This window comes from Scomber japonicus, chromosome 4 (genome assembly GCF_027409825.1).
Source record: "Scomber japonicus isolate fScoJap1 chromosome 4, fScoJap1.pri, whole genome shotgun sequence".
Lineage (NCBI taxonomy): Eukaryota > Metazoa > Chordata > Actinopteri > Scombriformes > Scombridae > Scomber > Scomber japonicus.
In genome coordinates this window covers 21,916,505-21,934,140 of record NC_070581.1, presented here as the reverse complement: position 1 = coordinate 21,934,140, position 17,636 = coordinate 21,916,505, and the positions used below count along the sequence as shown (strand labels likewise).

General features: G+C 38.2%; 1 protein-coding gene across 1 annotated transcript; it reads left to right on the top strand.

Annotated features, from left to right (window-relative positions):
• The first annotated feature begins 4,284 nt into the window (after nt 1-4,284).
• eif2d (eukaryotic translation initiation factor 2D) lies at nt 4,285-14,483 on the top strand. The gene is made up of 15 exons (XM_053317491.1): nt 4,285-4,497; nt 5,919-6,109; nt 6,212-6,295; nt 6,412-6,502; nt 6,588-6,695; nt 7,395-7,663; nt 8,019-8,136; nt 8,217-8,262; nt 8,352-8,458; nt 8,574-8,729; nt 10,042-10,131; nt 10,618-10,713; nt 12,637-12,757; nt 13,749-13,923; nt 14,028-14,483. The coding sequence occupies exons 1-15, from the start codon at nt 4,442-4,444 to the stop codon at nt 14,096-14,098; spliced, it is 1,779 nt and encodes a 592-aa protein (XP_053173466.1). The 5' UTR covers nt 4,285-4,441; the 3' UTR covers nt 14,099-14,483.
• The last annotated feature ends 3,153 nt before the right edge of the window (nt 14,484-17,636 follow it).

Below are 17,636 nucleotides of genomic sequence, written 5' to 3'. Positions count from 1 at the left end.
TTGGCTAATGACTGAGCAGGGGCAGGGCACTATCCAACTCTTATAACCATAGACATATAATAAGTTACTTCCACCTTGGCCCCCGTTCAGAGGACCGGAACTCCCCGCCTGCTTATATGACCATTGCGCTAGTACTGTGCATTTGCAGTCTATGGTGAACTGGGATGTTAATGCTAGGCCTAAAACCATTAAAAGTAAATATCCATACCAGAAAAACTGAGCAGCTGATTCCTTAGAGGGTCATTTATCAGAACTAAACACAGAACAAGGGTTTTTAGGTGACCAAACTGTTACAATAAACTTTCATGAACTGAGAACACACTTTGAAATTGAGGAAACTATGCCTATACTCTGAATCTGGGGTTATGTCCTGGATATGTAACATTGTTGCTGTGGCAGCGACTTGGTTGCCATGTCCTAAAACATACCATGTTCAATTGCCTATTTGTTTTATTTATTTTATGCATTTAATTTTTTATTATTTTTTTCTATTCCTTTTGTGTTGTTTGTGAACACCACTGGCATTTTGTTTCCAAGAATGTTTATGTTAACCACTTAACGCACGCTGTTCCGTCTACGGGACGGGACGGATGTTAGGAGGTAGCCACAAGTTCTTCTGAATGTTTTAAACACCAACCCTTAAACATATATATTCATGCCGTACATCGTTGGAAAGCTTAGATTGTCCTGATTCATTCAAGACCACTCACGACTTATATGGTTGCTCACAGCCGTAATAGTATTAGCGATTAGCTCGGCTAGCCCCTGAGCTAAGTAAGAAAAGCTATAATGCCTACATACCTTCAAAGTCTTCCCTTTATCCACAACGTTCATCTTATAACTCAGGACTTTCTGTACAGCTCGCCAAGTATCCATTCTTGTGAAATATGAAATCCGTTTCCATAAAACCGGAATACTTTCCTCAATATGTCCATGTATTTAGTCCAACACGTAACATAATAACACAAATAACAAACCATATACGGTCCGTTTACGTCATTTCCTGACCTGCACGTCCATCTCAGAGTACACGTGACTAGGGCTGTGTCCCAATCTGGTCCCAATTGCGAGGCTGCATCATGGGCTGCATCCTCGAAGTACGCGGCCTTTGCGGCCTTCGAAGGATGCAGCCTTCTGAGGAACCTCCGAAGGCTGCATCAACCGTTGTTAAATGAGACCATAGACATATATACGTATATACGTATATACGTATATACGTATATATGTCTATGAATGAGACGGTCTAGTCTTCGAGGCATTTCCTGGTTGCGTCACCAGCTGTTCCCGCCCATAAGACGAGAAAGACGTCTCGCGCAAAGGATCTTGGGATCTGGGAGCATCTGGGAGGCCGCGAAGGATAGTAGCGGCGCATCCTCGAAAAAGAGGGAAAAGAAGGCCGCATTTCAAGGCTGCATTTGAAGGAGTCTTCGAATTGGGACAGCCTTCGCGCGGCGTTGTGACGTTATCGGCCTCTAAATGCGTACTTCGAGGATGCAGCCTCGCAATTGGGACCAGATTGGGACACAGCCTAGATGTTTACGACCGTGAGCCTCTCCTGCTTCTGACGACACCACACACAAGCCAATCGCTGTTTAGGTTTACAGTCTATGTGTATGACACTAAGCTATCAAGTTTGGCTGTCCATAAACAAACTCCAAGCGTAACCGGCGTGCGCCCTGTGCGTAAAAGAGTTGAACCATATATCATTACGCACTCGGCATTTTGGTACACGGTTGGTTCTTCTTCGACTTGACATATGACTTATAGCAAAATAAACAGATAGATAGATAGATAGATAGATAGATAGATAGATGGATATGGCCAAACAAAAATATGGTTATATGTAATAATAATAATAATAATAATAATATGGCGTCAGCTTTCATTAGAGACCAAGATTTTGATTGTAGGCAAAGGGGATGTGAAGTTATAGGTGTTTGATTGCGGTTATACAGCTTTGGTAACCAAATGTCCATTTGGAGTCTCCAAAAAGGACCTGAGGAAAACGCATGGACATACCTGTTGAAAAATAATTCAGAAAAATTCATCTTTTGGTCTTTTGACTCCAAATTTGGACTGCATGAAGCCAAGACCTGTGGCTGTGGCCTCAGTGTGTCTATATCCTGCTGAGAGGTCCCTGAATGTCTGTACACATGTCATTGTAAAGGCAAACCTATGGGCGAGTAAACAACCCCATCATTGTAACCTCTGCCACTCTTTGTCAGTAAGTCACAGAATCACACAGACACACAAGAATCCTGAGAGTGTTACCTTTCCAATGATACCAGACACATCTCTGAGTCTCAAACTGTGTGGGATCTGTGCTGCTCACAACTTGGGCATGTCGTTTAGGCTAACAGCATAAAAAATAGGGGCGTGTGTTAAGTGGTTAATTTATGTAATCAATTAAGTAAAACAAATAAGAAAAAACTCAGATTTGACCAACAATTTATGTCTGTTTTTTGTTCAATTACATAGTTAAACAATTCACATCTATTCATTCTTCAGTTAAAATCCAGAGTCTATGAAAATCTGAATATTTTTCAGTTTAAAAATGCTGGTAAAAAAAAAAAAATTCCATTCACAGTGTATGTCTATGTGCAGGGGAGGCTGCAAGTTTCCACAATGCACAACTGGCTCCAAAATAGTTGTGATGTCGCAGATAATGCTCATGGGTACACACTTTTACAAAGAGGTGATTCTCGTTCATCAGATGAATGAAAAAACTGGCTTGGAATATCAAACTACATCATTCTGTTCATACATCAACGTGAGACATCAATAAGCAAAAAATGTTTTTTGAGTGGAGGGTAACTTACAGCACACATCAACCCTGTCACGTAGCGTTGCATCATCCATCGGACCTACATTCATTTTAATGGTCTGGAGGTGCAGGGTGCCAACATAGAATCCTACAGTAAAATGAATGCAGGGTCATCTGGCTTGGACCACCTATAATGTAATGTGTTTTTCTCTCAGGATTCAATACCTCACAATACAAAATATCACTATAATTTTAATAACAGTTTTCATTAGATTTCATTATTAATAGGCCTATATTTTTTGTCAAATATATTTATTTTGTTATCTGCCTATGGGACATCATCTGACATGCTCTTTAACTTCCATTTCAGTGTCTCCCCAACCTGTTGGTGCTCTCCTTCTCTCTCTGTGTCTGTGTGAGGGTGATTGTGTTAGTGGAGACAGGTGTGTTGGGGTCAGGGCAGAGCTACAACATCTGCACCTCATCACCGTAATCAAGCTTTTACAAAGACTAAGCTCTGCTGCTTCCGTGATGCTTGATCACAGACTCAGCTACCTGTCAATTAGCTATGCTTTAAGGCATCTTATTACATGTTTTGCTCTTTAGCATTTGGTTCTGGTTGCCTGTTTCTCAAGTACTTATCTTGTTCTCTGTTTCTTTTGTAAACCTTCCTGCTCCCTGTTTCCTGTCCCTGGCAATATTTGGTGCCTCACCTAAAGGGATTACACTTTCAACAAATCAAGCAAATGTGGTTGCTTTTGTCATACTCCTTGCCAGGAAATGAATTCTTCTTAATTGGAGAAGCCTTAAGGCTCCAACACATAAACACTGGCTTGAGGAAGTACTGGCCTATTTAAAGCTAGAGAAATTGAGTTACTCCTCTCAAGGCTGTACTAAGAATTTTTATAATGTGTGGCAGCCATTTATGGACTATTTCAAGGAATTCTCTATGCCTGCACAGGATAACCCTGAAGTTCCATGAAGCAAAGCTGAAACGATGACATTCGTAAGGGCATATGCACAATCAGTATGAGAGAAGTACTGGGATTATAATAAAACTGGAAAGCATCTATGTAAAATACCAAGACATGTTGGTGGCCGGAGGATGGCGGTGGAATAAAATGCCATCCCTCATCTGAGAACAGGTCATACAGGTCTCAATCATGCATTATTCAAAATATGCAAGCACCCAGCCGGAAAATGCACATAGGCTACTGTAAACACAAACAGTCAAACATGTACGATCTTCAGTGTAGAAAATACAATATCAAGAGAAATCGCCTTCTTCATTGGCTGAAGAACGCAAAACACCATAAGCTTTCATAATCGGGTGTCTCGGGGAAAAGAATAAGATAGCCTACTGACTGTGACATAAATTTTTAAAACAAACTGATTTAGCTGAATTTATGTAGAGGGGCCAGTTGGTGGCGGAAATGCGCCTCTACGCTGGTTTTTACCATAGACTGTAAAAACACACAAAGAAGAAGAAGTTGCACATCGGAACTAAATATGTGTCGGACCATAATAGACAACGAGGAACGGGTGAAGTCTGTATATTCTTTATACGAAATGTGTGTGGTTATTTCTGATATCTGAGCTCACATATTAAAAGCAGACCCATACTCTAAACAGCGGATACGTTGAATTGGTAGCAGCGTTGTTTAATTTACTGAAAAGATGTTTGCCAAAACGTTTCGTGTCAAATCCAACACGGTAATCAAAGGATCAGACAGGTGAGTCAGTGCTGCAGCTGCCTGCTGACAGCTCAACACACGTCTATTTATCGCCTTTCATTCACAGCTACAGGTTAATTTTAGTTAACATAAACTAAACATTGAACGCATCACTGCGTCACCTGCTTCATGTTTGACAATACTAGTATGACAGGTTCAGACCCAAGCAGTAAACACATTCTCAAAATATATCTAAATACAGCTCAGGATCAGCTGATAAGTTATTTATTTACTGTGTCACATATATGCACCATGCCCACATGGACCAGACAGATTACAGTTGCAGTGATACTAAACTTCTTAAATTACATTGCAATTAAAATGTCTTCTGTACCAAGCTCGACAAATGAAATCAGCCACACAAAATGTTCCCTTCCTGAATCATCTGAAGTTATTTTTTTGTTTTTTAAATAATCAGTCATCCAGAAAAAATGTTTCGAAATGAAGGACATTTTACAAAAAAGTGTAGCCCTTAAGTTAATGAGCAATAAAACATAAAACATAAAGCAATCACAGCAGTCTTTTCTCTTCAGGAAGAGCAGTAAAACCTGCCTGTTTCTACAGCTAATGGTAGTGTACCTGAACGTAACAGATCTACTTTTGGATGAAATGTGGTTACTTTGTGGTTGTCTTTCGTCAGACAATATGTTCTTCATTTAGGTTTGCACCAAACATCAACAGATGATCTTTCTTTAAACATCAGGAACAGTGTAATGAATATTACACTCTAATCTGTTCAGGGAAAAAAATAAAAAAAGAATCAATCATACAAACTGGTCAACCTGGAGCATTTGTTTTATATTGTTATATTAACTTGGGATTTTTACTAACACGGAAGACTGAGAAAAGACACAATTTTCCTTTCTGATACTAGAAAGCAAATATCCAGTCAGATTTATCCCACAATAATGTCTAAAATACTTGGTCTGCCATTTGAAAATGACAGTTTCAGTGTCGCTTCTCATTATGTAATCTAATGTGTTGAATAGAAACAAGTCCACTTTTCCTGTTATTGATTACTGCTGACATGTCACTCTGAGTGGGAGAGATGAATGGTAAATTCCTGTCCACTCAGACAAAATAATACCTAAACAATAGTCTTTAATTGAATGCACATGTACATTTCTGAGAATTATATTTTATTGGCAAACAGTCCTTATTGGAATAAAAAACATACAGTCAATAATTTATGTGTGTTAGGCTGAATGAGGAGTCTACATAAAGTGTGGCTTAATTATTAATAAAAATTATTTATATGTACATATAAACAACAGAAGGCATTGCTGCAGGGTGCAGATGTATGCAAGTTCATAATATTCATTCATTCAAAATGTGTATCTGTGAAAGTAGTAGTTATTACTATATGAAAATGTATGCGATTATCCAATGAATGAGACTTTTGTTTTTGTTATTGCTTTTAGGAGAAAGCTCAAAGCTGACATAACTGCAACCTTTCCTGCACTGTCTGCTGTTGAGTTATCTGAGCTGGTCCCCAACAAAGAGGAATTAAATGTTGTGAAGATTTATACACACAAGGGTGATGCCGTAACACTTTACGTTATTCACAAAAATCCACTTTTCTTTGAACTGGAGAAACGACTTTATCCTACAGGTAAGTACTGTAGCTAGCTATCAAGCTATATTTCAATGGTTGAAAATACTGAAAACTCTTCTTTAAATAAATTTTTCATCTGGTCATTATGATATTTTTCAGTATATATGCTTTGGAGCTATCCTGCTGCCCTGCCAACATTCAGGACATGGCCTCCTGTTCTTCAGAAGTTGGTCGGAGGGGCAGGTATGCTTGTTTTTCTAAGATCAATACCTGTAGCAGATCTTTAAAACATTTAGATTGATTTACTGTGATTCACTGATTGATGTCAAATGTCAAATGTCAAATGTGCTTCTCCAAAGATCTCATGCTGCCAGGTGTGGTGGTGCCTTCAAGTGGTCTACCAGATGTGAAAAGGGGGGACTGCTGTGGTGTTACATTAGTAAATAATAGGTAAGTTTTAATAAAATATTTGGAACGACCTCTCACATGTCCTTCTGATATGTAAGTGTGACAGTGTTCTCCGGGTTGATTGCAGAGCGCCTGTTGCAGTTGGCACTGCTGCAGAGTCCAGTGCAGAAATGCATAATTTGGGCATGAAAGGGAGAGGGGTGTATGTTCTCCACACATACATGGATCATCTCTGGTGAGTGGCTTCCATCTTGTTTTTTTTTTTAATTAAAAAAAAATGTGTTTTTGTTTAAAGGAATAGTTTGACCTTTTGAGAAATAGCAAAAACATATGTGCGGAAAGGCAAATACAAAGTTACATCTGGGTGGCTTGGCTTAGCTTGTCATGAAGACTGATAACAGGCAGAAACAACCTACCAGGCTCTGTGACAAGATGTGCTTGCCAGCACCTCAATGACTCATTAATCAAGCAAGCTATATTTGAACTATTCTCTTGACCAGACACAATGACTTTGTTAGATCTTAGCTGGTTGCCTGGTAACTTCACAGTTACAACGATACTTCAGTCACTGTGCCTGGCCAAGAAATAGTCAATATAGCGTTTAGTAGTGAGACCAGGAGGAGCTGCTAGGAGGATTTTGTTACCTCCATACACCACCAGGCTAGCTGTTTCCCACTGTTTCAAGTCTAAGCAAACCAGCTACTCACTGTAGCTGTATATTTACCAGATAGAGGGTGGAATCGATTTTCTCATCTAACTCCCATTGAGAAAGTGTATTTCCCCAAATGTCAAACTATTTCTTTAATGTTGAATACACTGTTTTTAACAAAATAAAACACTTTTTGTTTTAAAAAGGTCAATAATCCTCTAAATAGATATAGTTTCAAATACAAAACCGCTACCAAAATGATGCGAAAAACATTTGTTTTTTTAGGGCTTTTGGAGATAAATCAGGTCCTCCTACTTTACCATATGCAGACAGTGAAGGACAGGGGTTGAATGGAGAGGAGTATGAGGTCAATGAGGATGAGGAGGTTGAGGAGTGTGTGGAGGAGGAGCAGCAGAGTCCTGCAGAAATGGTCATAGATCAAGTCTGTTCTGGTACTGAGGAGCTAAACCTGATGGAGCAGGAGGAAGAGAAGGGTGAAAAGGGCAATGAACAAGAAGAGGAGGAGGAGGAGGACGACGAGAGAACACCACAAGGTAACAGATTAAGTCACACTTCATATCTGTCTAATTGTAAACAGGTTTTTGGGAAGTGCAAGTATTAAAATGTCAATAAGATAGTTTAAGTACTTACACCACAGTCATGCTGAACCTGGTTTTGATAACATTTCAGCTACAGCTTTATAAGTACCGTTATCTCAAATTAAAATCAAACTGAGAGATTCACGACTAAGAGGTTGCAGGTCAGGTTTTAGTGCTCGCTGAGTTACTTTTGTGACCATGTGGTTATGCTTTGTTGAAACAACTGGAAAATAAGATTTTCTGATGTGGCAAAATGGGAGCCTGTTCAGAGAAAAAAGGTTGTGACCCAAGTCATACCCTGATTTCACAGAGATTATGGACGCACTGCTGTTGCAGTGTTTTCTCCATGCTCTCAAGAGCAAGGTGAAGAAGTCAGAGCTCCCTCTGCTGACCAGCACATTTCTCCGCAACCACATGTTCTCTTGCTGGTAAAGTACCGTTCATCTTTTAAGAGCTGCTGAGGAAAGATTGAATGTAGCACTGAAAACATCTTGTGTTTTTTTTCTAGCCCAAGTGGAAAACAGCTTGATATCAAAAAATCCAGCTATAAAAAGGTATATCAGAATCCAGGATGTGACATTTAACACACAAACATATTTATTGAGTCTGTTTGTAATCAGCAAGAATTATTTTTTTTTAATAGCTGTCCAAGTTCCTACAGGCCATGCAGCAGCAGCATCACCTTGTGCGAGTGAAAGAACTGACCAAGGGTGTGGAGAGCATCGTGGAAGTGGACTGGAGTAATCGAGAGTAAGTCAAGCTTTGACTCAACTTTAAGAAATTCTTGGTTGAGATTCAGACTCACAGCCTGTCTACATTCAAACTGATCAGCCCTTTTACTTTTTATGGCATCAACACTTTATAGACTGCGTTCCTTTGCTGCTCCCGAGGAGACAGATGTTGAAGTGGCTCCAGTGCAAGATGCGAGAGAAGGGGAAACACCGTATCATCCTCCTGAGATCACCACTCTGTACTCTGTGTCAGCCCGGTTGGAGTCTCTTTTTCTGGATTCAAAAAAGAGGTGTGTGTCTGCTTGCGTGCGTGTGAGCGTGTGAGATTTCCTAACCCTGACTCTTGATGCATCCACGTTTGCATGGTTCAGCAGGGGGAACATAGCAGTGACAGTTGAAGCTTATCTGTTCGCAAGCTTCCATAGGTTTCATATTTGATTGAATGAAGTACCTGAATTTCTATGCTCCCTGTGAAACGGGTGAGATAATATAACTATGACACAAGTCATAGATTGTTAACAACAGTTTCTATAGGGTGCAGTAACAGTAACTTGAGATTCCTCTGGAAATGTCATCATGAACACCTGTAGTGTCACGTCACGTGGCTGAATTTTTTTAATGTGATGCAAAGCACAGGTGTTACTAATAAGATAACTTTCTTTTCAAGTCTCTCAGTAAGCCACGACAGTATGACAGGGAGGCAGCATTCACAATACCAGGACCATGACACTGAACTAACCCTGCTCTATGTTATACAGCCGCCATTCATTTTATTGTTTACTTTTTCTACTTTGACTTGTCACAATTTCTCTCGAAAAAAAAAATATTGTTGCAATTATTTAAGCCAGTATATAGAATTTAAATCTCTCACTCATAAGGGTCATTGAAGGTCATTTTTTCCCCAGTTAGTATATCTATTACGTTGTTGGATGTATTTGTCTTACCAAACACAATGGGAGCTAATTCTCTGTTGTCTTCTTCTTATGTGATCCATTCACTTTTCCAGTACTTTAAAGTCCCCTTCCTCTCAAATGTATTTTACTTATTGTTTCTTCAGGGGAGGTTAACTGTGCAGGATGATGTATGTGCAAGTTTGACACAAGAAGACTTCTCCTATTATCCACTGAAAAGGGAAAGTATTTCTGTGCTCATTGAAAATCTCAGTTTAAGACATATATGTAAAAGTAGTAAAAAAGTATGCAGCTTTTCAATGAAAAGCATAAACTTGAAGCCTCAGACACTGAGAATGGTCCTTGCATGTTCACAGATTATTGATTTTTCAATGAGGGAAAAGGAGGAGATGGTATTTTAAGTATTTTTATCAAGCTTATTAAGCTCAAATTTGTAGAAAAACCACATGAAATACACATGATTGTTATTCCAAGCAGAGTATTTTTGTATGTCTTAAAACATGACTGGTGGGGATCTTTAAATAGCTGTGTTCAAAGAGAAATAGGCCAGCTTTTCCAGCTTTGTTTCTTTTATTTTCTGAATTGGTATTGAATTTAACAGAAAGACATTAAAGATCTCCCAAAATTGCCTTTTCTTAAAGCTGAACATGATAGATTTCTCACATTTTCACATTCACTCCTGCACCTACAGGAAAGGGACAGTACTGCAGCCTGCTGAAGTGAGAGGTATCGTCACAGAGTACGTGAAGAAAAATGAACTGGTGGATGAAAATAATAAAAAGTAAGTAGCTGCTTCACTCCCTGAATGGAAAGTTGGTGTGATGTTGATGTTGAGTGTTTTGTTTGAAACCACAAACCATTCATTATTGGTGTAAAATGTCAAAAATGTTTTGCTCAGTTTGTTTTTAAGTATAACCACCTAAGCCACCATGTCAGTTATTTCATAACATGGTGAGGTGGTAAAAGGGCAACCTTATAAACCGCTGAACAAATACTGATCTGACCCCAGGCCAATTGATGCCATTATAATCGGCTAAAATGCTTAAATGTGACTCTGAAGCCAAAGAAGCATCTCATGTTTCTTTTTAGGTCATGAATGTGTGTGGATCTTCTGATGTGAAACTAATTGATTGATATTGAGTGATGGAAAAAATCAAATAAAAATGCGGCATTGAACTGACACAGTCTAACAAGGCAGCATGTGTCCTGTTTAGCAACATGCATCTACTTCACTGTTTTTTGTTTTTGTATTTTTCCTCTGCATCAGTTATGTGACCATCAACCCAACTCTATGTGACTGTTTGCTGGAAAAATCAGAGTACCAGGAGATAGAGTCTCTCAAGTGGGATGACCTCTTTAGCAGGTAAAAAATTTAGTTCATTTTTATTATGTTATTTCATAGAAGATCTGATACAATATTAAACATAAATGGCGCCATTGGATGCATCGTGCTCTACCCATACTTACTACTTTTTTGAGGCTACAGTGGGGGAATGTGAAGAACATATAAATATGCTGTAGAAGTGATAGACAAAACAACTGAGTTAGAGTTGAAAAAGGATTGTTACAGTTTGCCAGCATGAAAGGTGACACCTTCATATATGTTATTTGCTGGTTGATTAAAACATTATTCAATGGACTGAAAAAGAATCGCCAGCTATTTTGACTATCGATTCATTGTTTTGAGTCATTTGTTTAAAAAAAGTGCTACATTTCTGTGGTTCCACCTTCTTAAATATGTTTTTTTTTCTGGTTTATTTAGTCTGCTTTGATATTAAACTGACTGTCTTTGGATTGTGGACTGTTGGTTGAGACAAGATAATTAATTTTAGTAATTAAGTAGTAAGTAGTAATTAATTGCATTGTGGGCTTTGGGAAACGAGGATCAACATTTTTTCACACTTTTCTGACATTTTATAGACAAAAAATCAAATCAACCAGTTGTGAAAATAATCAACGGATTGATCAGTAATCAAAATAATCATTAGTTAGCTCTAAAGAAAAGGAGAAAATCCTCACATCAGAGCTAGAGACTTGAGACTTACTTGGACCAAGACTTAAAAACAACTCTGCCTCACATTTGAGAAGATGAAAACAGCAAATGTTTGGCAATGGTGCTTTAAATATTTAATTAAATGATTATTACATTTTCTGTTGATCGACTAATCATTGCAGCTCTAGACAGTCTGAACATTATCATCCTTCACTGTATACCAACATGAGTTAGTATGTAAATACTAATGTACTAATGCGGACAGGTGGTGGCAGTCAGCGTCATCATTGCAGGACGGACACAGGATAAAATAATCACCATAATCCTAATGCCATCTGTAATCCAAATCTGATCTGTAAACAACAATATTACTGCAGCTCTGAAGTCTGACTCTCCAGCATCTGGTTTGTATCTGTTGCTTTGAAAATAAGTTAAACTATCAAAGAAACAAGGGTCGTGATCAATAATGTTTTTAGTTCCTTTTGCCTCAAGTAAAATCCATGTGCTACTTCAGTAGGAAAACTTTGTTGGTACTGATAACTGGAAAAAAAAGTCCAGCAGACCTTTATTGCACTGTTGTCCACTTCTCCTTCAAAGATGGCTAAGAATGTACCTGGAGCTGTCGTCGTAGCAACTTGTCCTTAAGCCCAACCCTGCAGAATTCCAGGCTTATTTTCAGTTAACAGGTCCATGACCAAGGCATCTTAGGGTGAAAAACTAATTTAATTTTCAAAATGCAAATGATTAACTTGCTTGAAGATATGATGAAAAATGTTGATTATAATCATAATCAAATTTTGTGACTTATGAGTGAGTCTAACATGCATGGGCATAACACTCAAATTTAAGGTAGAAAACAGTCTGTATAGATAAATAGTATTGTCTAGTAGTATTGGCTTTTAAACCAGACTTACATGTTTGCATCAGGTTGTTGCAGAGAGCCTGTAGCTCCACAGGAGGTAGTGCTGGAGCTGACATGCACCTCTTCAAAAATACAAATGATGGAATGATCTCTTTTTAAGTGTTTGTGTTTTGTGATACAATTTTTAAAAAAGCCAATTCCAGTGCTAATCTTTACATTACCGCTCTCTGAGAAAGTGGATGGGGGAAAAAAATCATAAACACAGCTTTAATTTACATAAATATATTTTGATGATCATACACTACACATTACTTTGTTGGATAGACAGATGTACAGTATAGACGATAGACCCACACAGTTCAACAGTATCTGCAGCAGTCTCTGTCTCTTTATCATCTGACCTTTGTTGTAAACATGTCCTCCTTTTACAGGACGATGGGAAGAATGCAGGAGTGCTATCAAATTGTGTTTCCTGGACAAGCACCTATAACAAAGAAGGGCCACATTGAGCCCATAGACATCTCTGTAGCTTCCCGAGGCTCAAATAAGAAGGTGAGAACTTTTGCTACAAATTATTTTGCTGCAGCTATAGATCAGCGTCAAAAATATTTCTTCAAAATGATTCATACCAATACTGATGTTTGAGAGTTTAGACTAAAGTTCAGACTAAATTCTACAGCCTTGCTGGTGGCTCTGTGAGGATGTACTTTGAGTTAAACACTATCTTAAGCTAAATCAAGCAGTAAAGTTAGTGCTCTGTTCATACGAACAATAGGAGCTTTCAGACCAGGGGAATTTTTTCATAGTTCTAAGAACTGTTGGAGGAACAACCCCAACATAATTGTGTCCTCACTCCAGGAACTGAGAACAGACATAGTTCTTAGAACACTGTTTTGGGGCACTTTTATGCCTCCATGCTGGTGGCAGCTGTGGCCTAAGGCATTATGTCATCATTACTGTGGTGACTCTATTAAATTCCTTCTAAGTTTTTATTATGGACAGGGAAGGTACCCAGAAAAAGAGGAACCTTCAGTGTCCTAAGTGTACAGTAATTGGATGAACACATGAGCAAATGCAGCACTGGCAACCACCATTTAAAAAAAAAAAAAACTTGTGTAAAACAGCCGCAGAGTCTTAATTGACAGGTCTCCTCGCCAACTCTGTTATTATCTTGAAGCCCATGGCACACTCACAACAAACACACTGATCCAGTCACAGCGTCCTCCATCTTATTGATGCTGTATCTCGCTCAGAAGTGATGTTCTACTGACCGGCTTACATCACCTCAGCGTTCCTATTGATGGTGTGATTGCAAACAGAACTTTTTTTTGAAGGTATAAGGTTCACATGGGAGCACCCCCAGTATATAGTTCCACCCAGGAAGTCCCCAAAACTATTTGGTCTGAAAGCACTTTATGCAACTACTGCAGTTTCTTGTTACTTATTGTCTGAGATACACAAATTTACTGATGTGTCTTAGGAAATCAGTTGATGTATTAACCTGGTTACCCTAGCTGTAATTGTTTCCATGTACTACCTGTAGGTGACTCTAATAAAGAACCTGGAGGTGTACGGGTTGGATCCTTCAGTCGTGGCTACTGCTTTGCAGCACAGAGTCCAGGCCAGCTCAGTCTTACAGCCCATTCCCGGAGGCAAGGACAAAGTCCTGGTCCAGATTCAAGGCAACCAGATTCAGAAAGTCGGCAATTTGCTGCTAGGTTTGGAACTTCATAACACTTGAAAGTACAAGTTCAAATGGTTTTCTCAGTTGCTTTAATTGTAAAATAAATTAATTCTGTCAAATCTTTTTATTCAATTCCAGATCATTATCAAATCCCTCGCAAGTATATCCAAGGATTAGAAAAAGCTCCAAAAAGTGGAAAGAAGAAATAGCACTTCAACCTATTATACCAACAATTTACTGTTTTCAGAGCTGCTTTAATGGATGAGACACAACAACAACAAACTGTTGGCCTCTATAATAAAGATGATTCATTGTCACCTTCTGAAGGTTGATGAAAGAAGCTTTTTGTGTTGGTCTGCTTTTGCTACCAGAGATATTTAACAGTGAAGTTACTGATGGGGTCTGTTGAACCAGGCCAGCTGTGTTTCACTGCATGGTCCCTTGTTTCTGATGCTGAAAGAAAACTTCTAGAAAAAAACTCTTCTCTCAGGTTAAGACAATCAAAACTGTCATATTAAACATCCAGTGATGAAACTGATCATAAATTAATGTCAGCATGGAGGTCTTTCTCTAATTATTTGACTTAATTTTTCCATAGTTAAGTTAATCTTCTTAGTACATTTACAGCAGATTTAAAAAATATATGATCTGACTATACAAGGTTCAGCTCTAACATTTAATTGAATGTCATGGTTTGTAGATTAGCCTAAATGGTTTACAGTGAGTACCTTGTCCTTTCCAAGAACACACAAAACACTGTACAATGCAATTCATACATAAGCCTCTCTAACAGACGAAGAGCCAATTTGGGCTTGAAAACTCTCTAAATTCAATAAAGATATTGCTCAAAAGGGGGAATTTGACAGTCTTGTGTGTCCTTAGGAAGCAGAAGGTATGTGACATTTTTTTGGTATCAGTATGAAAGATGTGTGTGTTCTTTATACTTATAGCAGCTTTAAATACAGCTTTACGAAAAGGTTTTTTTATGGCATTTTATACCAACAGGGTGCCTCTATACAGCAATTCTTAACCTGTACCTGCTCTGAAACAGTGAAGGATCGGGGGCCTTGTGCGAGATCTACATTGCACTGGTAATAGGGCCAGGAAAGGGTACCACCCTCTGCTATTCTTATACCAGCCACTTACCGGTTCAGGTTAAGCATTGAGATACCTCATCGTCCTGATTCTAATTAAACATTCATTCATTAACCAGCATGTTAACCAACATGTTTCAGGATAGGTATTTTTAAATCAACACCAACAAACATGGATGCAATCAAAAGTACCAAAAACCTGTTATAAACAAGTCTGTATTATTTCGAGTCTTGTAGAATTCAAAATTGCATTATTTGGTAAAGTCACCACACCAAAGGAAACTTTATATTTCTCCTGCGGTAAATTCTTTCAAGCTCCTGGCAGGATTTACCATAATTTTTCATTTGATTTTGGTTGTTATTGTGTGTCTTTAGTGATGGACATTAACTGAGGCTTTGTGTAATTACACAACCTCAGTTATGCTGAGGTCTGGCCTTCGTGGTGACCAATCAAGTGTTCCATCTGCAACTTTTGTGTTTTTGTGGATGTTGTAGTGCTGAAATGTTGCCTTTTTTGTTGTCAATTTGTTGTTTTCTTGAAAAAAAATCAAGACATATTTATACTTTTGAGCAGATCTTCTATGTTGCCAGAATGAATGACCACATGAGAGTCAGAATGACCAAATTAGTGTCCTCTTTAATAACAATAATAACAACATATAGTCATCTTTGTAGAGCTTCCTGCCAGCCTCTCTGTGGCTTTTGGTCATTTGTGCTTTCATACTCCTGTTGGCTTTCTGCAAGATTGTTTTCATACAAGGTTTCCTCTGTTTGTTTTCACTCTGTTTAGACAACACTTCACTGCATTACCCTCTGTACCTTCAGGAAATTACCTATTAGTAATTTCCATCCATGCAGATACATTTTTATGTCTTCCACTGCGTTTTTTATTTTATGGAAGTAGTGTCATTCATATACAATTAATTTTATGTCTGTCAAACTAAGTTAACTCAGTCATTTCTAACTTCTCCTTGAAACAGTACATGTGGGAAGTCCCCAGACTGTTTGTTACATGCTGCCAACAGCAAATTTAGATAATTATGTATAAATGTGTTGACTGTGGAATACATTAAATAGCTGGAGAGGGCATAAAGAAGATGTTGTGGGAACGAAATCCTGTTTTTTGTTCTTATGGTAGCTCTCAGCATATTCATTACTTGGAAAATGCAGTGTTTAACAATCTCTTAGTTTTGCAGAAACACAAACTCATATTTCTTAGATGAAAAGCTTAAACACAATATTCTCAGTTGGTTTAGGATTTATCTAGTGCTATGCAGATTGGGCAGTTTATGTTTTTTAGAATATGGATTATTATTAGGGAGGATTATGTTAAAATGGAAGGTTAAGACGACATCTTCATATATATAACAAATCCATTATAATTTTGTTATCTTGTTCAATGCTTTATTCTGTAATTTGTGTTCTAGTTTGTACACATATCTGCTGCACGTCTGTCTGTCCCAGGAGAGGAATCCGCCCTCCCCCTTCTGATACTCTACCTGAGGTAACTTTCATTTTTTCACCATTGAAAGGAGTTATAAGACATGACATAAGTTCAACTTTTGTGAGAAAATAACTAAAATCCACAGTGACTTGTCCAGTTCTTGAGTTTTAATGACCAGTTGTAATTTGGGAAAACATACATAAATCAAACAAAATAAATGATCTTCTCACTTTATTCACACATACAGTAGTTCATAGTCTAAAGAAGAAAAAAAAATGCAAGATATGCTAATTACACTGCATTTTCTTCCTATAAACTGTGTGTAAAATCTGGTCAGAAATGTTCAAGCATAGCATTCAGTATGTTCATCTTGTTTGTCTGATTCTGTAAACTGCTTTACCAGGAATGAAAATGTCTGTCAAGTCAGGTCGTGTTCTTGTTTGTTTGCTCTGGCCGTGGAAACCAACTGCAGGAAATTAACTTTGAAATTTAAACTATCTTGTCAAACAGTGCAGATGCGTGTCAGTATTGTTATTGTGGATGATAAAAGTCAGCTCTCTTCTTTTAATATAAGGAGAGAATGAGTAAAACACTAACACAGTAATAAAGAAAATTAAATTATGTTTTATGGAGTTGTAGTCAAACGAAAGGCCTTGTTGTCTGCTGTGAGAAACAAAGTCATTACCTGGTTACTGCCATGAAATCATTTCCTCTGTTGCCCAACACGGAGAGAGTGCACCTGCACAAACTTCCTTGAGGACAATAGGCCTCATGCAAGAAGCACTTATACAAACAGATTGGTTCTTAAAGTGCACGTATAGAGTGATTTAAAGGGGCAATGTGTAGTCATTTATTGGTATCTAGTGGAATGGATTTGGTAGAAATGGAATATAATGTTCATAGGTGTGTTTTATTAGTGTATAATCACCTGAAATCTGATTGTACATTACCTTAGAATGAGCCCTTTATATATTGTATGGTGCAGGTCCTCTTCCACAGAGTCCGTCTTGTTGCTCACCATGTTACTACAGTATCCCACACTGGACAAAACAAATACTGAGCCTAGAGGGGGCCTTTCCTTTGTATAAGTCTCAAGGACACCTTAGGTTCTCCTACACACTTGGAAGGAGAGCGGAGGTGTTGGAATTGGTTGTAATCTGCAACCTCACCACTAGGTGCCACCAAAGGTTACACACTGTTTGTTTAAGA